The sequence below is a fragment of the Saccopteryx bilineata genome, chromosome 2, assembly GCF_036850765.1.
Source record: "Saccopteryx bilineata isolate mSacBil1 chromosome 2, mSacBil1_pri_phased_curated, whole genome shotgun sequence".
NCBI lineage: Eukaryota > Metazoa > Chordata > Mammalia > Chiroptera > Emballonuridae > Saccopteryx > Saccopteryx bilineata.
In genome coordinates this window covers 272197291-272223583 of record NC_089491.1, presented here as the reverse complement: position 1 = coordinate 272223583, position 26293 = coordinate 272197291, and the positions used below count along the sequence as shown (strand labels likewise).

At 45.0% G+C, this 26293-nt stretch overlaps 2 protein-coding genes across 8 annotated transcripts in view; one reads left to right on the top strand and one right to left on the bottom strand.

Annotated features, from left to right (window-relative positions):
• CLIP1 (CAP-Gly domain containing linker protein 1) overlaps positions 1-26293 on the top strand; it is a 122117-nt gene that overhangs the window by 21769 nt on the left and 74055 nt on the right. For all 6 annotated transcript variants that reach the window (XM_066260670.1, XM_066260665.1, XM_066260666.1 and 3 more), the window contains 2 exons: positions 6547-6741; positions 10292-10863. In XM_066260670.1, coding sequence (XP_066116767.1) covers positions 6657-6741; positions 10292-10863 — 657 coding nt within the window. In that variant the 5' untranslated portion in view covers positions 6547-6656. The remainder of the gene's footprint in view (positions 1-6546; positions 6742-10291; positions 10864-26293) is intronic.
• LOC136323250 (high mobility group nucleosome-binding domain-containing protein 3-like) lies at positions 18300-18890 on the bottom strand. Of its 2 annotated transcripts, XM_066255072.1 has the most exons (2): positions 18569-18890; positions 18300-18527 (listed from the first exon to the last, which is right to left on the bottom strand). In XM_066255072.1, the coding sequence occupies exons 1-2, from the start codon at positions 18792-18794 to the stop codon at positions 18514-18516; spliced, it is 240 nt and encodes a 79-aa protein (XP_066111169.1). In that variant the 5' UTR covers positions 18795-18890; the 3' UTR covers positions 18300-18513. The 2 variants fall into 2 exon arrangements, with proteins under 2 accessions (XP_066111169.1, XP_066111168.1); XM_066255071.1 differs by having other exon boundaries at positions 18300-18890.

The following is a 26293-nucleotide window of genomic DNA, read 5'->3' as shown; positions in this document are numbered from 1 at the left end:
AAGTTTTTCTCCCTTTGCCGATGTATGAGGTCAGATAAAGTAGCTGCTGTCACAGACCCCACTGGTTTTAGTGACTTAACAGGTGAAAGTTTATTTTCAGTTATGAAAAAGCCCAGGGTAGGTTTTTCCTGATGAAGAGAATGGGGAGAAGAGACTCAGGGATTCAGGCTTCTTCCACATTGTGACCCTGCTGCCCTTAGTCCACGCATTTGACATTGCTCAGCTTGTCATCATGACAGCCATTGGCAGGGCCTCGGCACTGGGGGAGTGCACTTAGGAAGGCATTAGGGGCCAGGCCGAGGAGTGGTGCGCTTTCCCCACACACCTCTCGCTACATTGGCTGGAACTCCGTTACATGGCCACATGAAGTTGCAGAGGGTGCTGGCAAATAAGGCCTGTTACTCCAGGAAGAACACAGGCCTGGCGACACCTACCCCCTGCATGTGCGTGTCCACGTGTCATACTGGCCCCGTGCCGCACTGATGCCCTTATTTAGAAAGCAGCCTCATGGAGTCGGCTTCCTAGCTGCCTGGTCGAAGCTATTTTACTGTGGCTCAAAAATCATTCAGTTTTCTTTCTTGCTTATGAAATTATACCTGTTCAGTAAATAAAATCTGAGAAACCGAAGAAAACACAAAGAAGATAGAAAAACTAGCAATAATCCCAGCACTTGGAAATGAGGATTATTAATCCTATATAACATATACTTCCAACTAAGATTTTTTGTGTGTGTGTGGATTGCTTTTAGAGAGAGAGGAAGGGAGAAAGAAGAGAGAAAGAGGGACAGGAACATTGTTCTTGTATGTTCCCTGACCAGGGACCAAACCAGCAACCTCTGCACTTCAGGACGATGCTCTCAGCAATCGAGCTGTCCAGCCAGGGCCAGAATTCTTAAAGATAGCTTAATTTTCAAGGAGAGAATACTAAGAAAATATGTTTCAAACTGAACCCAAATAAAAACTTACAAACATGAAATATATATATATATATAAATATATATATAAATGCATTCCTGGTGCAAGCCGACTTGTTAGGTGTGTGTGTGGGGGTTCTCTGCTTACCCACATTGCTCATGCCAGTCAGCAGTGGGGGCATGCTGCCGGTTGGAGATGAGAGGACTCTCTGTTGGGAGATGGTACATTTCTCCAGCCATTAGCTCCAGATTCAGAGATCCGGGATGTGCTGGGTTTTCCTCAAAGTGCTGAGGTGGGTGGCATCCCAGAGGCAGTCGGCATCAGAACTCCTGTTTGTGAGGTCATCATCCTGACCTCACAGCCCGGATGGCTCAAAATGTTCACCCAGCTCCTGGCAGGATACGAGCCGAGGCCTGGCCCTGTTCTACGGGCACCATGAGGTATCGCTTTGTCCCATATTGGTAGATCTGGGTTGCCTTTTCTGGGACTTCCTGTAGGTACCAAGTGAAGACATCGATGGCAGCCTCCCCGTAGTTTACTGAGAAAGATTGTGTAACAACAATCACTGTGTTAAAACATCCTCTGGCAGGACGTTCACAAACAGAAGGCTATACCTAGAGCGGAAGCATGTTCTTGTGTGAATGAGTGTGCGGTTCACCATTCTCCGTGGCGGTGGTGCTGCTCTCGCCAGGCCCATTGGCTCCGTTTGCTGTGGAGTTTGCTATCAATTTTCCTGTCCCCTACAAATATATATATTTTTTGTTCTGTGAAAGCACATCTGTGGCACTAGGCAAGGAATAATTTGAAATGATGAGATGCGGTTATCAGTGGTATCAATTATTTATGACCCAGAGAGCTAAATTCACACGCACCACAATTGAGACATTGTCACCTTTTGGTTTTGAATGTATTATTGCTTTCCTCGTTGTACCTGTGTTAGTGGGAGTTGGGCGAAAAGGTGTTGGTTTACATGAATACCCAGAAAATGAGTCTCTGAGGGTTAATACGAGGGTATCATTTTCTTAAAGGTTGTGCAAGCACTTGATAATATCATTATCTATGCCCGTCTCTTAAGTAGATATTGGACCTCTTCTAAGTTTGATTCTGTGAGTTTTAAGTTCAGAGATTATGTGCCTCCCCCTCCCCCCACTTTTTTTGTTCTGTTACCTCTTCCCCCCCCCTCCCGTAGCGTATCAGTATCAGAGGCTCAACATCCCATTCTTGGAAGTAGACTGCTTGTTTTAGAGCTTTGTCCTCTGTGTTCCCTAATTTTATCCTCCTCTGTAACAGTCACATGTCCATATTTTCTTCAGCATGTAAGACCCAAAGTCTTATAACGTACTTTTTCTGGGTGAGGAGCCCTTTATGGATTCCGTGGGTGTGCTCCCTTTCAAATGCTTCTCTTTAATTGGGATGCCTATAAGACCGCTGTTTAGAGAAGAGCCATCCTGTACACAGAGGCTGTAGAGATAAAATTGTCTGTTTCAAGCCAAGTGTCGTTGTTACAGGGACAGTATGTAACCGCTTTAGAAAAGTTTTTATTAAAAACAGTTCTGGCCTGACCAGGTGGTGGCGCAGTGGATAGAGCGTCGGACTGGGATGCGGAGGACCCAGGTTTGAGACTCCGAGGTCACCAGCTTGAGCGCAGGCTCATCTGGTTTGAGCAAGGTTCACCAGCTTGAGCTCAAGGTCGCTGGCTCGAGCAAGGGGTCACTTGGTCTGCTGAAGGCCTGCTGTCAAGGCACATATGAGAAATCAATCAGTGAACAACTAAGGAACCGCAACGAAGAATTGATGTTTCTCATCTCTCTCCCTTCCTGTCTGTCTGTCCCTCTCTCTGACTCTCCCTGTCTCTGCCACAAAACAAACAAACAAACAAACAAACAAAACAGTTCTGTGCTTTCAGCATTTACTTTCATACAAAGGAGAACAGAACAGAATCTTGCACTTCGTAATTTCCATTCCCTTTGCAAGATCTCTTTCGTGGAAAGGTTATTGGGACGGGGTGTGAATTAGTGGGTGTCAGCCGAGGGGGCTGACCCCAGAGGCGTCCTGAACTGAGACTGGTAGTTTCCTGGGGCAGCTGGGACAGGAACCTCACTGCGTGCCTTGTACAAAGTGTTCGATGGCCCTAGCTTCACCTCCAAGCTTGGGATTCATGACTAGATTTATTTATGAGTTGTTTTTTTGTTTCAACTCCTCCCTTTTAAGGTCCTGGTAACCAACCCATTGTTTTTTTTTATTACAAGTATATATTTTCCTTATCTGGCAGTTTTCAATAGTCTTACCTTTATGAGGCATATTTAGGCGATTACTGTTAAAAGGAGTAAGTACAGTAAGCCTATGTTCTATGTTTCAAGTCTGTGGTCTTAAACTATATCCCCAACCTCTGAAAATTTGTTTAAATAGGAGACAGGGCCCTGGCCGGTTGGCTCAGTGGTAGAGTGTTGGCCTGGCGTGCAGAAGTCCCGGGTTCGATTCCCAGCCAGGGCACACAGGAGAAGTGCCCATCTGCTTCTCCACCCCTCCCCCTCTCCTTCCTCTCTGTCTCTCTTTTCTCCTCCCGCAGCGAGGCTCCATTGGAGCAAAGATGGCCTGGGTGCTGGGGATGGCTCCTTGGCCTCTGCCCCAGGTGCTAGAGTGGCTCTGTTCGCAACAGAGCGACACCCCGGAGGGGCAGAGCATCGCCCCCTGGTGGGCAGAGCGTCGCCCCCTGGTGGGCGTGCCGGGTGGATCCCGGTCGGGCGCATGCGGGAGTCTATCTGACTGTCTCTCCCCGTTTCCAGCTTTAGAAAAATACAAAAAAATAAAAAATAAAAAAATAAATAGAAGACAGATTTTTATGTGCCTCCTGTTGGAATAATGTGTGGTGGGAGAGGTTCTATCTGCGAGGAAAGTGGGGTGCTTGGATTCTTAGAAATAATAACAGCCAATATTCCTGGTGCTTACCATGTGCTAGCATTGTTTCCGTTGTTTGAAATCTCCCCAGATGCTGATATTTCCTAACATCTAACATGCTCTTCTTTTGGGAGGGCAGGACACATTTTTTTGTTGGACAGAAGGGGAAGAGTTCTACCTTCTGGAATCCTAACTTTGAGTTAAAACTGACCTCCTCAAGACACATAAAAGCACACTTCACTTTGGGAAATACCAGAGAGGCTCTGTTTTCTAAGGTTATTTGCTTCCCTGAAATAAGTATCTTGCCCTTTTAAAATTTGTTATTTAGATCAGATCTCAGAGTTAAATCACAAAGTAGGATATTCATCCAGTTCAAAAGTTTTGCTCATTTCAGGCCTGGCTTGCATTTTTTTTTTTTTTTTTGTCTCTTAAAATAAACCTGTAGGTCACACTGAAATAAACAACACTGTTCTGTCTGGTGTTGAGGTTTAACAGCAGTGCTTCCTGTTTGTAGGTGGAACCTTGAAGGTTTTGATGGGAGGGAAGAGCGGCAGAGGGACAGTACGGCCCAACCCTCTGTGTCCAGGAGCCCTTTCCCCTGTTCCTTTGCTGCTGCTTGGAAGCAGATCGCCTTTCCTGCTTCTTCCTTTGGAAAATGGACAAGCAAAACAGTAGTTATTTTTGACTGTTCCGAAGTGAGTTAGGTTCTAGAGATAAGCATTTTCTAAGTGGCTCTTTCTTGGCTTGAAAGAATATTAGAACTATCCCATCAGTCAGTGGTGTAAATAGAGGATTCTGGGCTAGCGTATGTAGTATAGGTTGCAATCTTGTAGTTTGGAAAGTGATGTTATGAAGTACTGTGACTGACTTAAAAACAAATGAAAAATATACCCGACCTTAAGTTCTCCTGTGAAGGGAGGTAGTCATTACTACAGTGGCCTGGTGCTTTGCTGATACTTGGTGTCGCCCGTGAGAGAGTCAGGGTGGGAAGTGGGGTCTGTGCCAGTAGAGGAAGATGCAGGAGGGAGTTTATAAATAGCAATTTTCTCTTTGCCCAGTTCTGATTTTAGGTGTTATGTCTAGAAATATTTTTTAAAATTTATTGATTGATTTTAGAGAGAGAGAGGAACAGAAACATCAAACTGGTTCTGTCTGTGCCCTGACTGGGGATCGAACCAGCAACCTTTGCACATCGGGAGGATGCTCTCACCAACTGAGCTATCCAGCCATGGCTAGAAATGTTTTTTCCATGTTCCAGAATCTCATGCTCTTCTTCCTCTCTTAAAGAGAACATGACAAGATACTATTTTGCCTGAGACCAAAGTCATAGATTCATACCTGGTCCTGAGTAAATGTGAGGTTTGTTGTGTTTCTCTAGACAGAATAGAGAGAGGTTTCCTGCAGCACTTCCTGGATATGGCTTTTTCTTAGAGTTTGAACATTTCTCGAATTTAATATATACGTGTTTTTATATTGAGTGTTACATAATTCTGTGGATTTAAAAAAACACACAGCTAAAACATCTTGTGGTCATAATACTCATGCAACATAGAAGCAAATGAAATGGAAACCGGAAGCTCCCTTCTCCCCCCATTATGTGTGGTGCATGTTTTTTCTGAACCCTCTTCTGTGGATTGTGTGTTTGTAGGCACTATGTTGGGTGGGTGTTATTACTGTATACTGCAAAGAACAGTGAAAATATATTGCTCCTGTTAGTAACTTTGTGTTCAGGATAGCAACTTGCATTTAAGTCCATTTGAGCAGCATTTCATGTTTTTAAACAGCTTGAGTTTTCCAGGCTCCTAGGTTCAGTGCACAGATAATTTATTATTCTATATAAGAAAAAGTGGCCTGACCTGTGGTGGTGCAGTGGGTAGAGTGTCGACCTAGAATGTTGAGATCACAGGTTTGAAACCCTAGGTTTGCCCAGTCAAGGCACATATGAGAAGCAACTACTACGAGTTGTTGCTTCCCACTCCTCCCCTCCCGTTCTCTCTCTCTCTCAAATCAATAAAATCTTTTTTTTTTTAAAAAGTGTAGCCTGACCAGGCGGTGGCGCAGTGGATAGAATGTCAGACTGGGATGCGGAAGACCCAGGTTCGAGACCCCGAGGTCGCCAGGTTGAGTGCGGGCTCATCTGGTTTGAGCTAAAGTTCACCAGCTTGGACCCAAGGTTGCTGGCTCGAGCAAGGGGTTACTTGGTCTGCTGAAGGCCCACAGTCAAGGCACATATGAGAAAGCAATCAATGAACAACTAAGGTGTTGCAACGAAAAGCTAATGATCGATGCTTCCCATCTCTCTCTGTTCCTGTCTGTCTATCCCTGTCTATCCCTCTCTCTGACTCTCTCTCTGTCTCTGTAAAAAAAAAAAAAAAAGTGTAACCTGACCTGTGGTGGCGCAGTGGATAAAGCATTGACCTGGAAACACTGAGGTCACCAGTTTGAAGCCCTGGGCTTGCCTGGTCAAGGCACATGTGGGAGTTGATGCTTCCTGCTTCTCCCCCCCTTCTCTGTCTCTCTCTGTCTCTATCTCTCTCTACTTCTCCCTCTCCTCTCTCTCCCTCTCTCCTCTCTAAAATGAATAAATAAATAAAAAAGTAGAATAACGGACTACTATATAAGGGAACAACAACAAAAAAAAGTGTAGGCTATGAAAGCCACTTCAGTAACAACTGTTGTTTCTACCTTTTTTCTCCCACAGGCTCTAAACTCCCTTATGTTTTTCTCTTGGCAGGTGTGACCTAGAGACCGATCTCATTATAGAATCACCCACAGTTGTATCCATGGTCCGGGAAAGATAGTGGCAACAGGCGAAGGAAAAGCAGCGCTGACCTACCAAGGACAATGAGTATGCTAAAACCCAGCGGCCTCAAGGTCCCTTCCAAGATCCTCAAGCCTGGGGCCACAGCCTTGAAGACACCCGCTGCAGGTGATGCTTCACCCTTCCCTTAGCTGCAAGTGACTGACAGTCCTCTCGGAAGCCTTCAGTGTGAAACTTATAGAAAGATTCTCTTCTACAACTTCCTGTTCTTGAAAACATTTGACAATGAACAGAATAGCATTTTATGTTCTAAAGTCTTAATCAGTGAAGGATTTACTTTGTTGTAGGTTATCTTCATTTACTTTAGTTGATTTAGTGTCATGTGATAACATACTTGTCAAGTTAAAGACCTTCTGTGTGTGACCCTTACAATGACAAGGTATTTCTTTAGTTGTCCTGCCTGGGGGTCTTCCGAACTCATCCTGACCTTGGCATGGAGGGATGTGTAGAGAAAACAAAGACCAATCTGGCTTGAAAGTTGTGAGGATGCTCACTGAGCTGAAGTTGACCGTGGGCATCAGGGTGCAGGCTGTGCCTTGGCACAGGCCTGGTTGCCGGAGGACAGGGCCCCACTTGAGAGATGGACCTGTGCTCATCAGCACCCTGTTCTTACCTGTTCCTTGACTGCTTCTCCACTCCTTTAATCTGTAGCCCATGTGATCAGCTTCAGTCTTTAATAGGAGAGACAGGAGAGAGGGCATCTAATGCTTGCTATTATGGTCTTTTTATGTGGCTCATATTCTATGGGACGTCTTATGTCATCAGTCATTGCAGATAGGGGCCCACCGTAATGCGTTAAGTCCAACCTTGTTTCAGTCCTCCTGTGAAGAAGCTCAACTCTCCCATGAGGGTGGGGACCTTCGTGTCTGTTCCTTCACTGTTGTTACCCACATACCCAGGCCTTTGCCTGGCACAGAAGAGGAGCTCAGCAAATGTTTGTCGATTGAATGGAGATCCCAAGTTTTATGTGTCAGATAAAACCTGGTTGTTATCAGAAAGGCCACGGAGCATCTTAGGTGATAGGGAAGCTTGACCGATAGAGAATTGTGAAGAAATGGATTTGTTCCAGGGCTGTTTACTTTAGAGCAGGGGTCTCAAACTCAACTCAGCATGTGGGCCACAGAGCAAGATCACAGCCGTTCGGCGGGCCACATTAGGTCTACAAAAGGCAACTGTTATGCAACACTTCTCACTGCAGTTGAAAACAAAAAAAAATCAGTACAACAAGCACAATTGTACATGCAGTTTACTCAGTGTCACAAAACGACCAGAAACTGTAGTTCGCATCACAACTGCTGTTAACTAAGCTAATATCTAGCTAGGATGCTAGAGAAATGAAAAATACAAGTAGGCCCCTAGGCTTACTTAATTTTATCCAAAATATTTTGAACTTCGTGGATTAGTCTGCGGGCCGCACAAAATTGTTCGGCGGACCGCGAGTTTGAAACCCCTGCCTTAGAGGGAAGCTGTCAGAGTTGACCTCTCTTGTTCTCCTTCCCTCAAAATCCTCCCTCCTGTTAAGACCTCCTCCAAATGCTAACCCTTCCACGAAGCCTTTCCCCGTGATGGTCACATTTTAGAATTCTCTTTTTCACTTTTGGCCCTTTTCATGCACATTAACACTAGAACTTATTAGTACTAAAACTTATATGCTTTTTTTTTTTTTTTTTCTTTTTTTTTTCTTTATTCATTTTTAGAGAGGAGAGATAGAGGGAGAGAGAGAGAGACAGAGAGAGAGAAGGGGGGAGGAGCTGGAAGCATCAACTCCCATATGTGCCTTGACCAGGCAAGCCCAGGGTTTCGAACTGGCGACCTCAGCATTTCCAGGTCGATGTGTTATCCACTGCGCCACCACAGGTCAGGCTAAAACTTATATGCTTAAAAGGAAATAAATGCCAAGGAGTTCAAGGCGCTTTTATGAAGACTGTTTTTCAGAAATTTTTGCTTGCAGCACCTGGGGAAGAGGAGCTGCTGATGTACAAAGCTAGAACAGACCAAAAAAAACGGAATAGTCAGGCCCTGTCTTTGACAGAGTAGTAACTGTTCTTTTCTTTCTTTCTTTCTTTCTTTCTTTCTTTCTTTCTTTCTTTCTTTCTTTCTTTTTTGTGACAGAGAGGGACAGATAGGGACAGAGAGACAGGAAGGGAGAGATGAGCAGCATCAATTCTTTGTTGTGGCACCTTAGTTATTCATTGACTGCTTTCTCATATGTGCCTTGACAGGGTGGGGTTGGGGCTACAGCAGAGCGAGTGACCTTGCTCAAGCCAGCAACCTTGGGCTCAAGCCAGCAACCATGGGGTCATGTCCATGATCCCGCGCTCAAGCCAGCCATTCTGCATTCCAACTGGTGAGCCTGTGCTCAAGCCAGATGAGCCTGCACTGAAGCGGGCAACCTCAGTGTTTTGAACCTGGGTTCTCTGCGTCCCAGTCCAATGCTCTATCCATTGCACCACTGCCTAGTCAGGCATAACTGTTCTTAAAAAACAAACAACAAAGGCCCTGGCTGGTTGACTCAGTGGTAGAGCATCAGCCTGGCGTGCAGAAGTCCCGGGTTTGATTCCCAGCCAGGGCACACAGGAGAAGCGCCCATCTGCTTCTCCATCCCTCCCCCTCTCCTTCCTCTCTGACTCTCTCTCCCCCTCCCGCAGCCGAGGCTCCATTGGAGCAAAGATAGCCCGGGTGCTGGGGATGGCTCCTTGGCCTCTGCCCCAGGCGCTAGAGTGGCTCTGGTCGCAACAAAGTGACGCCCCAGAGGGGCAGAGCATCGCCCCCTGGTGGGCAGAGCGTCGCCCCCTGGTGGGCGTGCCGGGTGGATCCCGGTCGGGCGCATGCGGGAGTCTGACTGTCTCTCCCAGTTTCCAGCTTCAGAAAAATACAAAAAAAACAAAAACAAAAAAAAACAAACAACAACAAAAAGCTTGCCATAAATCGAAACTCCACAATCTCCCTCAGGGTAGTGTAGAGAGATGTTGGGCACCTGCTCTTGGCCGTGCAGACCACTCTGCTCCCCAGCCTTTGCGTGATTGACTCCTACTCATCAGGTTCTTAGGCCAGATGTCACCTGCTCCAGGGGGCCTTCTCTAACTGCTTAGCCCAAAGACGCTGTCTCCTCCACAGCACTTAGGCGACCTAACCTGAGCTGTTGTGTTTCTACTTATTGCCTGTCTCCTCACCTCTAGACTGAGCCCTCTGAGGGCATGATCGGTGCTGTCCTTCCAGCTTTCACCAACTACTCCGACATGGGAACAGAGTCCGTCTCGGTGGATCTGAGCGGTGTTTGCTCATGCTGTTCAGGGTGGGCAGTGAAATGAAGTAAAGAGTGAAATCAGATTTGTATTATGAGCTCTGGGAAAAGGACTAATTTTTTTTTTGTTTTGACTTCTTCCAATCTTAATTGCAAGTAAGGATTACCTTTCACCATCCCATTGAGTTTGGACAGCATGGAAAATGATAGTGATGGATCAAGTACCTTTTTGCCTCCTTGCTAAAAAGGAAAGAAGCAAGAAAGAGAAGCAGAGTGCCTCTAGAGGAGTTGTGGCTACTCCTGTTGCTTGTGGCTTCCTCTTAAAGGAGAATAAAGGCATGTTCCCCTTTAAGGTGGGAGATGTCCGCCTGAGTCTGAAATTGAATCTTTCCCCATCTTTTCTTCTGTTTTCAGCCCCAGCTCCAGTGGAGAAAAGCGCACCCAGTGAAAAGGCACCGAGCGCCCCTTCCTCTGAGACACAGGAGGAATTCGTGGATGACTTTCGCGTCGGGGAGCGAGTCTGGGTGAATGGGAACAAGCCTGGATTCATCCAGTTTCTGGGAGAAACCCAGTTCGCACCAGGCCAGTGGGCTGGGATCGTTTTAGATGAACCCATAGGCAAGAACGATGGGTCGGTGGCTGGTGTTCGGTATTTCCAGTGTGAACCCTCAAAGGGCATATTCACCCGCCCCTCAAAGCTGGCGAGGAAGGTGCAGGCAGAAGATGAAGCGAACGGCTTACAGACCATGCCCACTGCCAGGGCCACTTCGCCCCTGTCCACGTCCATGGCCAGTGCACCGGTCCCCGCCCCAGCCACCCCCTCGAACATTCCTCAGAAAGTGCCCCAGCCGACCACGAAGGAACCGTCAGTGACACCTCCGATCAGCAACCTGACAAAGACCGCCAGCGAGTCGATCTCCAACCTCTCGGAGGCCGGCTCAGTCAAGAAAGGAGAGAGGGAGCTCAAGATTGGGGACAGAGTGTTGGTGAGTTCCAGAGCCTTCTGGAGTCATTGTGTTGAAGTGAGGCTTCATCACTGATGCATGGTTGAAATACAGACTCCGGGTGTGTGCGGAGGGGCGACTGCTCATTTAGAGAGAAATTAATCAGCTCTCCTCGTTGGTCAGAGTCTGAGAAGCCGTGCTACAGACTAGAACCTGCCCATGTGGTTGGAGCATAGCATGAGCACAAGTTTGCAATGATCGATTCTAGTTTTATCTGCCAGTTTAGTCAAGAGAACATTGAGTTCATGCCTGACATAACAGGCTCAGAAATAAACTTAGATGTCTTTATAAAAGTAAAAAAAAATGATTTTTTCCTTCCCACCAACTAAAGTGAGAAAAAATTAGAGTACTAGTCAGGTAGTATGCTGTTTGGGTGCTAAAACAAAAAAATGACAAAATCAGGTTGCTCTACCTTAGAACAAAAGGTTTCTGTGAGGACGTCATGATTCAAGTAGACTCAAATAAGGAAGGACAAGAATTGACTAGGCAGAAGGAGATGGGAGGTGAGAGAGAACGTTCTAGCACAGGCAAGGGCAGACTCCCGAGATGAGAAGGGGTTGGCGTGTTTGAGGATGAGGCCAGCGTCCTTTCCCGGGTGCAGTGAGCACATGATAGGAGAGGAGGCTGGTTTGCTAGGTGGGACCTGCAGGGACCAGTGACACAGAGCCTACTAGGATGCAGTGTGTTGAGCATTCTTACTTTGTCTTTAAGAGCAGTGAGAGTGACGAGTGATGCGATTAGGGTTATAGTTTAGCCAGAGTCCTCTGAGAGCTTGGTACCTATAGAGGTGGATGAGAGTGAATTTGGGGTGACCACTCCTTGAAGAAATTGGATGCTGAGGAGAATAGGGTGGTCAGGCAGATGCTGGACGAGTGGTGGGTCTGGGGAAGAGTGTGTTTGTTTATTTAAAAATGGCAGAGTCTAGAGTGATCAATATCTTGACTGAAACGGTCTGGAGAGCAGTGTGAAGGCCCATAGTGAGGGTGGATCAGTGATGGAACGAGCTTCCTGGGGAGGTAGCAGAGGAGGCATCCTGAGCACACGTAGGCCTTGATTGACCTTTTTTTTTTTTTTGAGACAGAGACAGAGACAGACAGGAAGGGAGAGAGATAAGAAACATCAGCTTTTAGGTGCATCACTTTAGCTGTTCATTGATTGCTTCTCATACGTGTCTTGATAGAGAGGGGCTCCAATTAAGCAAGTGACTCCTTGCTCAAGCCAGTGACCTTGAGCTCAAGCCAGCGACCACACTCAAGTTGGTGAGCCTGCACTCAAGCTGGTGACCTTGGGGTTTTGAACCTGAGACCTCAGCATCCCAGGTCAATGCTTTATCCACTGTGCTACCACCAGTCAGGCTTGATTGGCCTTGGATTGAGAGGGAGGCTTGCTTCATTTTTACAGGGAAAAAGGAGACTCTGCAAATGCTGGTTGGTTTGGAGAGGTTTGAATGCCACATTTCTAGTAAATTTTAATTACGTGTTCAAAACTTGCACGCAGAATTTTATTTGAATCTGTGAGAGTCTGAAGACTTATGAGTGTGTTATTGGGGGTGATAAAATTATTTACTGCCTTTGGTTACTGTTTCTGGGAGAAATTACTGGAGTATCTCTGAATCACAGAGTTGTAGAGCTGGAAAGGACCTTTTGAGTTCACCAAATGCCCCCTTTTGCCTGCAATACTACAGCCCAGAGAAGGAAGGTGACTTGCCTTCCGGTCATGTGGCTGTGTGGTATGTGGACTCACACGTCACTGTGTCCTCCTATCCCTAGTTCCTATGTTTTTTCTGCTTTAATATGCTGCTCTGTTTAATAGAAATCTTTCATTTAGAAATCTAAAACATTTGTATTTCATTTTTTTTATCTTAGAGAGAGAAACATTGATTTATTCCACTTATTTATGCATTTATTGGTTGATTCTTGTACGTGTTGTAACTGAGGATCAAACTCACAACCTTGGCATATTGGGATGACACTCTAACCAACTTAGCTACCAGGCCAGGGCCTAAAACTTTTGTACTTCAAAATTAATTTATTAAGAAAGTTAGATTTAAAATATTTGATTTGGATTACCCTAAATAAAGAAAAATTCTGTTGATTGCCACAGTCCTATTGGAACTAAGGTTATTAGATTATCGTTATGTGATGATTAGCATGGAATTTTCCCAGGCCCACTCACAGTGCCCGCAGTGTCCACAGGGCTCCCGCCATGTTGAGCCAGCACCTAGAGGGCAGGGCTGAGCCCACTTTCCCCACGCACCTGGCCTGCGTAACCTCAGGGCTTCCTCTTATCGCAGGAGGAGTGGGATGGGGACTTCTGTGTTAGCTATGGTGTCGGGCCTAATGACCTCTGTAAGAGCCAAAGACGGGCTCCTGAGATGGGGCTGTTGAAGGCGCTCCTGCCTGGAGGAAGTCAGTCAGGGCGTGGCAGAGCTGCCCCTTGTCACCTCCATCCCTTAGGCCCAGAGTGACCAGCAGGTGACCAGTGAGCTGTGCTGGCTACGGTAGCATCTGGAGCAGGGGTTGGGAACCTTTTTGGGTGAGAGAGCCATGAACGCCATATATTTTAAAATGTAATTCCATGAGAGCCATACAATGACCCGTGTATGTTCCGCATTATCCAATAAAAATTTGGTGTCCCGGAGGACAGCTGTGATTGGCTCCAGCCACCCACAACCATGAACATGAGTGGTAGGAAATGAATGGATTGTAATACATGAGAATGTTTTATATTTTTATTTTATTTTATTTTTATTTTTTTGTATTTTTCTGAAGCTGGAAATGGGGAGAGACAGTCAGACAGACTCCTGCATGCACCCGACCGGGATCCACCCGGCACGCCCACCAGGGGCGAAGCTCTGCCCACCAGGGGGCGATGCTCTGCCCCTCCGAGGCGTCGCTCTGCCGCGACCAGAGCCACTCTAGCGCCTGGGGCAGAGGCCAAGGAGCCATCCCCAGCGCCCGGGCCATCTTTGCTCCAATGGAGCCTTGGCTGCGGGAGGGGAAGAGAGAGACAGAGAGGAAGGAGGGGGTGGGGAGTGGAAAAGCAAATGGGCGCTTCTCCTATGTGCCCTGGCCGGGAATCAAACCCGGGTTCCCCGCACGCCAGGCTGACGCTCTACCGCTGAGCCAACCGGCCAGGGCCTGTTTTATATTTTTAATGTTATTATTTTTTTAATTAAAGATTTGTCTGCAAGCCAGATGCAGCCATCAAAAGAGCCACATCTGGCTCACGAGCCATAGGTTCCCGACCCCTGATCTGGAGACTCGAGGAGGGTCCCTCAGAGCCACTTAGAACAAACCCACCTGCGCCCTGTCCACCTCTTTCTGCCTCTTTGTTTTCTGTTTGTCCTCACGAATATTCCAGTGTGATGAATTCCAGGTTCACTTGACTCAGAGACATACTTCCTTCCATGCCGGGTTCCAGCCCCGGGGGAATCCAGGGGTCCCACAGGAAGAGACGGTGTCGGTGCGAATCGAGTGAGAGAGCCGAATTATTTTTTAGCATTCACTGCCAGGCATCTCTGGCAATGGCTAGTCTAGCTTTATTTTTATACACACACACTAAGTTACAATCACATGATATTCAGAATACATTGATTAATAATTGTTTTTATTTCATTATGGTTACATATTTCTAGGCAACAGTTAATTCATTTCTATAAGCTATAAATCAGGTGGTAAGTCATTCTAAGTATGTTATACAATAACTTGAGTAGCAACAACAATATTGGCGCAAATTTCTAAAAGATCAGTATTGATTAATAACTATTTTATCTAAGGGTCTATTGTCTAGTCAAATTTTATTTATCTACTATATTCATACACTAGTTAAGTTCTAACTTTATTTTTCTCAGAGTGTTCAACCACCTGCAGGTCAGGTATGTAAGAGGAAAGGAAAGTTTCTCTACCGCATGAAAAGGCTAAGGAGGTAAAGTAATGAATTAAGTGAAGGCTGAAAGGTGCTTCTGTGTATAGTTACTGTTTCCTACCTATTCATAAGTCACAATCTATTTTTTCTAACATGATTAATAGGAAGGAATTTTCCTACAAACTTAACCCTTTTTGAGGAATATCATAGCCAGCCTCTTATGTCTATGAGCCCTGGCAAAGGGGCTTACAGGCTTTTCTGTGGAACTCACACCCTCTGTCTCATTTCCAAAGAAATTACTACGAATCTACAGGGAAAGCACGGTGCTATTATCCCTGTGCCATAAATGATAGCACCCACACCCAGAAAAGGGGGGGATAAAAGGCCAAATTAATTCAAAAAGTTAAAGGGGGAAGTATCGTTGTGCCTTTTCTCTGCTGTGACTTTGTCAACCAGCAGCCGTTGATCTTTTCTTCTGTGACTTTGTCAACCAGCAGCTGTTGATCGGCTTCCGACACTTCCAGACTGGGAACCCCTGGGGTAACTAATTACCCTGAATGTTTCTGAGATGGTCTAGCTACCAGGCCAGGACCTAAAACTTTTGTATTTCAAAATTAATTTATTAAGGAAGTTATATACTCCATGATTCAGGAATTTCATTTCTAGATGAAAAAATAGGAGCAATCTAAGTGTCAGAGTATATATGGTATTTCAAGGGTATGATGTCACGTTTTCTTTTTTCTTTTTTAATTTATTTGAGAGGTAGGGAGGCAGAGAGAGAAACATTGATTTGTTGTTCCACTTATATATGCATGCAATGATTGATTCTTGTATGTTCCCTGACTAGGGATCGAACCTGTAACCTTGGTGTATCAGGACAATGCTCTAACCAGCTGAGTTACCTGGCCAGGGCTGATGTTCTCCATGTCAGGTACTATATGTTCTAAGCTGGATTCTTAGCTTATGACTAGATATGAGGAGGAGATTTCAGACTTTTTTTAATGACAAGCTTTATCTTTCTGTGAGTGGCTCCCAGGGCTCTTACTCTAAGAACCTTATAGTGCACATTTATAGGTCTTTTAGACACTGAGAGGGGAAAGAAATCCTGAGAATTAAACAATACCTTTATGCATTTTTTTTTTTTGCATTTTTCCAAAGCTAGAAACGGGGAGAGACAGTCAGACAGACTCCCGCATGCACCCGACTGGGATCCACCTGGCATGCCCACCAGGGGGCGACGCTATGCCCACCAGGGGGCGATGCACTGCCCCTCCAGGGCATCGCTCTGCTGCGACCAGAGCCACTCTAGCGCCTGGGACAGAGGCCAAGGAGCCATCCCCAGCGCCTGGGCCATCTTTGCTCCAATGGAGTCTTGGCTGCGGGAGGGGAAGAGAGAGACAGAGAGGAAGGAGAGGGGGAGGGGTGGAGAAGCAGATGGGCGCTTCTCCTGTGTGCCCTGGTCAGGAATCGAACCCGAGACTTCTGCACGCCAGGCCGACGCTCTACCGCTGAGCCAACCGGCCAGGGCCAACAATACCTTTATGTATAAGATCTATTTTGCTTGTGTTTGAACCTTTAATAATTTTCAATTCATCCAGTATGTACTTTTTTGTGTGTTTTTTTTCCTTTGTTTAACATTTTTTGAGAGATTTCTCTATAATATATAAATTTAAAGCACACATAGTGGAGTCATATTATATATTCACCATTTCACAATTTACTTTGATAGATTTGGGGCTTTTCTGTGCTAGGAAATACAAATACTCATTTGAAATACTTAGCTGCTGTTTGGTGTTGCAGTTTGGCAGTATTTCACCTCATTTCACCATAGACACTTAGATTGCTCCTATTTTTTCATCTAGAAATGAAATTCCTGAATCATGGAGTACATAAACATTTAAGGTTGTAATAGATTCTGCCATATTACAATCTAAAAAGGGTTTTACTATTTTCTGTCCCGCAACGAGTCCAAGTATGCCCTTTCTAATAATATGATTTCTTCTCCTCATCTCTTTACTGGTGACTTAGAAATCCCAAATCTATGTGGCTGGTTGTGACATTGCACTTACGTTGGGTGTTAGTTCATCATCTGCCTGGGGGAGTCTCACTCTTGTTGGTATGGGGGTCCTGCTCTGAGGAGGGTGTTCTTTACCGTGGCCTCTCCTGACCTTGATTGTGGTACAGTGGTTATTAATAGAAGGAGCTGTCATGTCTGGCCCGAATCCAGATGTCCACGTTTTGTTGGAATTCTCTCTCTAGAGCCCTTGGCTGACCGTTGAGATCTTTCCCAGCACAGTACGGTTTACTTAGCCTCATTTCTTTGCAGTGAGGATTGCTGCTGATTTTAATTATTTTTTCTGCAGTTTGTTTTGATTTTTCTCAGTTTCAGTTTCCAGAAGGCTTCAGCCTCGCTCAGCACAGCCTTGCAGGCGCCATGCTGACGGGTGTTAGTTCTGCCGCATCCCCCTCGTGCACAGTGGAGCACAGTCTCTGCTGTCCACATCCACGGGTGACACTGCCCACCCCTGCTCATAGTAGTGAGACAGCGGAATAAGTGTGTTTTGTTTTTTTGTTTTTTACAGAGACAGAGAGTGAGTCAGAGAGAGGGATAGATAGGGACAGATAGACATGAACGGAGAGAGATGAGAAGCATCAATCATTAGTTTTTCGTCACGCGTTGCAACACCTTAGTTGTTCATTGATTGTTTTCTCATATGTGCCTTGACCGCGGGCCCTCAGCAGACTGAGTAACCCCTTGCTGGAGCCAGCGACCTTGGGTTCAAGCTGGTGGGCTTTTGCTCAAACCAGATGAGCCCGCGCTCAAGCTGGTGACCATGGGGTCTCGAACCTGGGTCCTCTGCATCCCAGTCCAACGTTCTATCCACTGCGCCACCGCCTGGTCAGGCAACCTCAGGGTTTTGAACCTGGGTCCTCACCATCCCAGGTCAATGCTCTTTCCACTGCGTTACCACCTGGTCAGGTACATTTAGGCTTATTTCTTGTGTCAGACTGTAGAAATACTGTGAGCAATAAGGCAAAATATTCACAAGTTCATCTGGTGGTTGGGTACACTACTATCTCTATAAATCGTTCTATGCCTTTTATTTTAAAAAACAAGTACAAGTGTAAGAAGAAAAAAACCCAAAAAACGAGTACAAGTGTGACACCCAGTGGCACTTTGGTTTTCTGCATTGCCAGCCCATTAGGAAATACTGTTCTTGCTGCTCTGACATACATGTATTACCCTCTGTCTTATTTTAAGCTAAACCTATCTTATTTAAGTGATACTTTTTTTTTCTTTTCTTTTTTTTTTATTGCAGGGAAGAAAACTTTTTATTTTAAACCACAAATAGCAGGTGGCCACAACTATCCATGTTTCATTAAAATCACATAAACCTAGGTACAAAAGCACCACTGATTATTGCTCTAGAAAAACTGCGTGTACACTTCAAATATGCACAGTAAAAACACCACAGTATACACAGGAATAATCTTTTAAAGCAAATGTATGAAATGCTGAATTTTACAGCCAGCTTCCAATATTTAATTTATTTTACTTGAGGATGATGGAAATTTCCAAAAAGATTATGAGAAGGTAAAATGTCCATCCTTGTATATTCTCGTATGCCAACTAGTAGAGTTCTAAAAAAATTAGCATTTACAAAACTTGGTAAAAATAGCTTTTAGAAGTTGTCCCAAGCGGTACATACATAAAATCAACCCCAATTTTTCATGATAATTCACTTTTCCTCGTTATCTACGGTTTCAGTTTTCTGTGCCTCTTCAACTTTAGTTTCACCATTTTCAGACGGTGCAGTACCTTCCTTTCCAGCTTCCTGCTTCTCCTCCTTCTTCCCTTTAACACCTTTGTTACTCTTTGTTCCAGGTTCTTTCTTAGCAGATATTTTTCTTGGTTTAGGTTTAGGCTCAGGTTTGGGCGGAGTGGGTTTCGCTGACAATCTGGCAGACAGTCTTGTGGGCTCCTGTTTAGTTACTTTCGATCCATCCTTGCCCTCTGTATTCTCTGGAGACTTTCTCTTCGGCATAATGACTATGTTCGTGCCGCTAAAAAGTAAAGCAACGGGCTGGAACTGTTGGTACCGCCACTGGATGTTGCCACCGCCACTGCAGCTGCTCACGCGCGGGGCCATCTTTTTCATTTTTAAGTATATTTATGGAGGTATAATTTATGCATTCACTTTAACTATATATATAAATTCACTGACTTTTAATAAATGTAGAGTTATAAAGACAGTTTTAGCATATTTCTATCATCCCCCAAAACTTGCCTCATGCCAGTTTGCCAAGTTTTCCACTCCTGCCTCTAGCCGCAGGCAGACACTGACCTGCCATCTGTCTGCCTCTGCAGCTTTGCTGTCTGTCTATCTCTGCACACTTGCCTTCCCTGCACAGTTCCTAGAAATGCCATCGTATGATATGCAGTTCTCACATGTCTGGCTTCTTTCAATTTTATATGTAAAGGTTCACCCTATTGTAGTTGATTGCTTTTCACAACTGAATATATTCCATTTCATGAATATACCACATCTTATTTATCCACTTGTCTGTTTATTTAGTTTTAATTAAAAAAAAATGAAAACAATTCATGCTCATGGTTTAAAATGTCAAATTTTTGGTGCTTATATTAAAGAGCAGTTCTATACCAATTCTCTAAGGTAACAAGTTAGCCTCTCTCTCTCTCTTTCTTTTCCTGTTTCTGATACTCTTGGGGCCCTGGATCCTGAAGGAGTTAATATGCTTTTCAGAAAGGGAGATTAGTTTCAAGAGTTGCAGTGCAAGTCCAGTGTAACTGTTTTACTTTTTCATCTTTTCACCGGTGTCTTCATAATTATGTCATCTGTTGTTTCCCTGTTCGTTTTAGGGAGAGTTAGAGTTTGTAAGAGAGTATCTGTTATACATCATCTGCTCTTGTCATGTTATTTTTTTTCCCAGCGCTCCCCTAAGGAGTCTTTTTTTTTTAAATTTATACATTTTTAGAGAGAAGAGAGAGAGACAAGAGAGAGAGAGAGAGAGAGAGAGAGAGACAGAGAGAGAGAAGGGGGGAGGAGCTGGAAGCATCAACTCCCATATGTGCCTTGACCAGGCAAGCCCAGGGTTTTGAACCGGCAACCTCAGCATTTCCAGGTTGACATTTTATCCACTGCGCCACCACAGGTCAAAGAAATATTTTATTTATTGATTTTTTAGAGAGAGAGGAGTGAGAGAGAGAGACAGAGAGAGAGAGAAGGGGGAGGAGCAGGAAGCATCAACTCCCATATGTGCCTTGACCAGGCAAGCTTGAGGTTTCGAACCGGCGACCTCAGTGTTCCAGGTCGACGCTTTATCCACTGCGCCACCACAGGTCAGGCTATGTTATTTTTTTTAAGAGGGTTTATGTAGATGGTGGAGGAGGGCTCATAATGACATCATAAGGAAGCCACCTCACAAAATTTTGTTGCTCACAAAATTCCTGTGAAATAATCCCTTATTATCACTCATTGGACATTTTATAGCTTTATAAACCAAGGACCAGTGAGATCAAATGACTTGTTTGGGATTTCATAATGAATAGATTAGAGAGTTCAAAGAGGATTAAATTTTTCCTATTTCTTATTTGTGGACCCATTCATTAGCACGGCAGAGTCCATCAGTGCTGTTCTCTTTCCCGAGAGCTTAGGAGAAGGGTGCGTGTCTCGGTTCCCACAGCGTTTTTTGTGTTTTTTTTTTTTTTTTTAATTATTATTTATCTTTTACAGAGAGAGGGATAGTCAGGGACAGACAGACAGGAATGGAGAGATGAAAAGCATCAATCTTTAGTTTTTCATTGCGCGTTGCAACACCTTAGTTGTTCATTGATTGCTTTCTCATATGTGCCTTGACTGTGGGCCTTCAGCAGACTGAGTAACCCCTTGCTGGAGCCAGCGACCTTGGGTTCAAGCTGGTGGGATCTTGCTCAAACCAGATGAGTCCACACTCAAGCTGGAGACCTTGGGGTCTCAAACCTGGGCCCTCTGCATCCCAGTCCTACACTCTATCCACTGCACCACTGCCTGGTCAGGCTCCCACAGTGTTTTTAAAGAAACCTCTTAAAACCACTTAAAAAAAATTAAAAAAAAATTTTTTTTTTTACAGGGACAGAGTCAGAGAGAGGGATAGATAGGGACAGACAGACAGGAACGGACAGAGATGAGAAGCATCAATCATCAGTTTTTTTGTTGCGACATCTTAGTTGTTCATTGATTGCTTTCTCATAAGTGCCTTGACCATGGGCCTTCAGCAGATTGAGTAACCCTCTGCTCGAGCCAGTGACCTTGGGTCCAAGCTGGTGAGTTTTTTGCTCGAGCCAGATGAGCCCACGCTCAAGCTGGCGACCTCGGGGTCTCAAACCTGGGTCCTCCGCATTCCAATCCGACGCTCTATCCACTGCTCCACCGTCTGGTCAGGAAAAACCACTTTTTACTAGAACTATTTGACTCTCTCTCTCTGCATCAGTGACAAACATTGTATTCTGTTTATATTTGTATCCTAAGGGCCCACGCACTCAAGAAATAATTCATTGAATGAATGAGTGAGAACTGAAAAATTTTTGAGCTTTTCTAAAGCGTGAATATAACGAGGTCTTCCTTGAGTTGGGTTTCTAGTTTACATGAATTGTGTCTCCAGTAGTGATTATTCATTTTGACTTAGGTTGACCTCAGTGTGTATTCTGGGAGGAAGGAGAATGAATGGTAGGTAGTTCCTTGCGTTTGCCATGGAAATCTATTTCTTATTTTAGTGTTGACATTTTTTTTCTTTAATAATCTTGATCTCTGCCCCTAAAACATAAATTTGAAAGTTATGGCTAAGTGCACATATTAGGATTCTCTGGAACACAAGAGAAGTAAAACGTAACTTTGTAAATTCATGTCTAAATACTTAGAAAAAAATTTTGACTGTAGAATGTTTAAGTAGGAAAGGGTTTGAGTGATTTTTAGGACTTCACATGACTTTCTCTTTGTCAAAGATATTTTGGATGATTACTCATGATTTTTTACAGGGAAAAGGAAAGCATCTTGTCTATTTATCTGAGTCAAGGTTTAGTGTTGGGGGGGGAAGTATAAGAAAATTGCACACTCTAGAAGCTAAATAAACTTAGTGACATGGCACATATTTTTTTCCAGAGTAAATGTATATTATGTTATCTGCATTTAGAGAAACACAGAAGTTGCTATTCTATTTAGTGGTAACTTTTTATAAAGCTTCTGATCTGAATGAAGCCTGTGGTTTGAATGGAGGTTTTACCAACAAGGCAGCCTATTAGATGCCATGTCATGACAGTGACATAGACTCACCCCCAAAGAATTCAACAGAATATCTGAGGAGATTGCATCATCTCTAACTAATGTGCTGTGTTCTGCTCATGTGATATGGGTTAGACTATTGTTCTGAAGGCTGTGATAAGAAGAGAGAAACTGAGGCCGGTTTTACAGAGGTGACTATTTGTAGATTCCACAAATACCAATAAGAGTGTTAAAAAGTCAGGTGTGCCAAATATAAAACTGTAGGCTTGTTGGCATGGGCAAACTAGCTGTTAACATATACTGGACCGCCTGACCAGGTGGTGGCGCAGTGGATAGGGCATTGGACTGGGATGCGGAAGGACCCAGGTTCGAGACCCTGAGGTTGCCAGCTTGAGCACTGGCTCATCTGGCTTGAGCAAACAGCTCAACAGCTTGGACCCAAGGTCGCTGGCTTGAGCAAGGGGTCACTTGGTCTACTGAAGGCCCGCGGTCAAGGCACATATGAGAAAGCAATCAATGAACAACTAAAGTGTCACAACGAAAAACAGATGATTGATGCTTCTCATCTCTCTCTGTTCCCGTCTGTCTGTCCCTATCTATCTTTCTCTCAGACTCTCTGTACCTGTAAAAAAACAAACAAACGTATACTGGACCTCCTGCACTCTGTCAGACACTGATAAACAATTTTACGTGGGCTATTTTTACTTAATTTTCTTCTCTCTCTTTTTTTTTTTGCAACAGACAGAGAGACAGAGAGGGGGACAGACAGAGACAGACAGATAGGAAGGGAGAGAGATGAGAAGCATCATTTATTTGTTGTTCATTGATTGCTTTCTCATATGTGCCTTGACTGGGGGGCTGCAGCAGAGTGAGTGACCCTTTGCCAGTGACCTTTGGGCTCAAGCCAGCAATCATGGGGTCATGTCCATGATCCCATGCTCAAGCCAGCGACCCTGTGCTCAAGCTGTTGAGCCCATACTCAAGCTGGCGAGTCCATGCTCAAGCCAGTGACCTCAGGGTTTTTAATCTGGGTCCTCTGCATTCCAGTCCAATGCTCTATCCACTGCACCACCACCTGGTCAGGCGTTTTTATTTAATTTTCACATCAGTCCTCCAGTGATCCCTGTTTTAGTTGTGAGGAAATAAATTTAGAAATTAAGCAACTGGACTGGTTAATAGAGCTGGATTTGAATTTGTCCAGCTTTAGAGTTAGTGCAAGTATATTTCTTCCTTTGCTTGCTTCTGAGACATCAAATATAGCCCCTGCCATGGGATAGCTTTCTCCTTTGTTGGAGTACATGGAGAAGTGGCCTTTTCTATTTAGGTCCCCATGGAGAAGGTCACCTTTCATTTGCTCAGCACGTCTTTGTGGAGTGCCTGCTCCACTCGGCTGGGCAGTGTGAGTTTCAGTGCCAGACACAACAGAGCCTCCGCCTGGAGCTTTCCAACTCAATCTTTCCCAGTGACCTCTAGGGGACCTTAAACCACAACTCCTTTCCTTTGAGGAAACTACGGTTTCTCAAGTCAGTTTCACCAAAAAGTTTCTCTTTCATTGTGACCCCCAGGAGTCCCGGGGTTCCACCCTCCAGTTCCCTGACTGTCCCACAACCCTATTGGTCCCCCTTGGCGCCTTCCTGGATTCTCAGCCCCAGGCGAACAGTGGGAAGGAGGAGTGCACAATGCGTCTCGACACCCCGCCACACGGTGGTGCCCATATCTCTAGCTATGCTGGAAAGCCCCTCCTAGAGTCCTTAGGTTCCTGCAGCCAGCGGGGGCAGTACAGCATGCTCAGCATGAAGACCTGGTCATTCTGGCTCCTGAACCTCAATTTTATTTATTGAGTTCCAAGATTTACAAGATGGCAGCTGAGTAGGCAGATGCACAGACTGCCAGCTCACACTACCAAACTGGATTACAAATTAATTTAGGAACAATCAGCGTGAAAAACCAACTTTGGACTAAAAGAACAGGTCTCAAAAACCAAGGAGCAAAGAAGAAGCCACACTGAGCTTGGTAGGGAGTGTGGAGGCATGGTGGGGGTTCCCCTGCTTCCAGGAGCAAAGGGGGGGTGAGGCTGAGAGCCCAGAAGGGCTCTCATTACAAGGAGAGAGACCCTGAGAGACGGGGGCCCTCAGTCTCAGACCGGAGACCCAGCCTAGAAATCCAGAAACTAGAGGAGACAGATGAAAAAGAGCAAAGATATGTGAGTAGGAAGAGATGGGGTTGTCTTAAAGGGACAGAACAGAAAATATAACTCACAGCCACTTGCCTGGGGTCTTGGGGACAAGGAGGGTTGAGAGGACAGGCTTGTCTTCCAAAAGGAAAGTGGGGAGAGTGAGACAGATGGTGACAGGCAGAGGAATGCCTGGGATGACCTGAGAAGCTGACTCATCCAGTGCGGAGGTGGCCATAGCTGGGGGAGGTGTTGATCCCACCACACAGCACAAGCCTAAAGTGGTTCCCCATCACCCACCTCCAGAAAGCTCTCCAGCTCCAACCAGTGCAAAAAGACACAGCTAAAAACAGGAAGTGGGGAGGAGGGGCAGTAACTCAGGTTTCCAGGGAGATCTGAGATACACTTCCCCCTACTAAAGCTGAGAAAGCACCCCGCCCCTGGAGAGCAGTTGGCAGAACAGCCTTCAGAGTCTCAGAGGTTATACCTACTACATTCCTGAATACAGTTTCAAATAAGCCCCCTGCTGAGATCAGTAAACAAGATTACCACTGAGTTAAGAAAACTGAGAAGAAAACAAATGAATCAAGACTTCAAAGCAGCTCTACTAGGTAAGGAGACCACAAGTGGAAGAAGCCTACAAGCCATACAGAGAATAATGGGAAGGCAGAGAAGCATAAGTCATCTGCTTCAACAAGACAAATCCTCAGAAAAAGTCCTGGATGAAACGGAAATAATCAAATTACCGATGCAGAGTATAAAATAATGTTTGTTAGAATGCTTAAGGATCTGAAAGCTACAATGGATGGACTTAATGAACATCTCAATAAAGAAATTGTAAGCATCAAAAAGGACATGGAAATCATAAAGAGGAACCAGTTAGAAATGACGAACACAATATCAGAAATGAAGACTACACTAGAAGGAATTAAAAGCAGGCTTGATGAAGCAGAGGATCAAATCAGCGACTTAGAGGACAAGATAAGCGAAAGCATGGAAGTAGAACAGCAAAAAGAAAAGAGGATCAACAAGTCTGAGGAGACTAAGAGAGCTCTGTGACAACATGAAGAGAAACAACATTCACATAATAGGGATTCCTGGAGGAGAAGAGAAAGAACAAGGAATAAAGAAATTGTTTGAAGAAATTATAGCTGAAAATTTCCCTAAATTAATGCAGGAAAGAGTCACACAGGTTCAAGAAGCAGAGAGAACCCCATTAAAAAGAACCCAAAGAGACTCACACCAAGACATATCATAATCAAAATACCAGCTAAGAGAAAAAGAAAGAATGTTAGAAGCTGTAAGAGAGAAACAGTCTATCACCTACAAAGGAACCCCCATAAGGATGACATCCAACTTTTCAACAGAAACACTTGAGGCCAGAAGGGAATGGCAAGAAATATTCAAAATGATGCAGAACGAGAACCTACAACCAAGACTTCTTTATCCAGCAAGATTATTGTTTAAAATTGAAGGAGAAATAAAAAGCTTCCCAGACAAAAAAAAAAAAAAAAAATCAAGGAATTCATCACAACCAAACCAATGCTGCAAGAAATGTTGAGGCATGGCCCTGGCCGGTTGGCTCAGCGGTAGAGCATCGGCCTGGCGTGCGGGGGACCCGGGTTTGATTCCCGGCCAGGGCACATAGGAGAAGCGCCCATTTGCTTCTCCACCCCCCTCTCCTTCCTCTCTGTCTCTCTCTTCCCCTCCCACAGCCGGGGCTCCATTGGAGCAAAGATGGCCCGGGCGCTGGGGATGGCTCCTTGGCCTCTGCCCCAGGCGCTAGAGTAGCTCTGGTTGTGGCAGAGCGACGCCCCGGAGGGGCAGAGCATCGCCCCCTGGTGGGCGTGCCGAGTGGATCCCGGTCGGGCGCATGTGGGAGTCTGTCTGACTGTCTCTCCCCGTTTCCAGCTTCAGAAAAAAGAAAAAAAAAAAAAAATGTTGAGGCATGCTGTAGACAGAACAAAGTGGGGGGAAATATATATATAGTAAAAGAGGTAGGTAGATTTAAAGAATAAAATGGCAATAAACAACTACATATCAATAATAACCTTAAATGTAAATGGATTAAATGCTTCAATCAAAAGACATA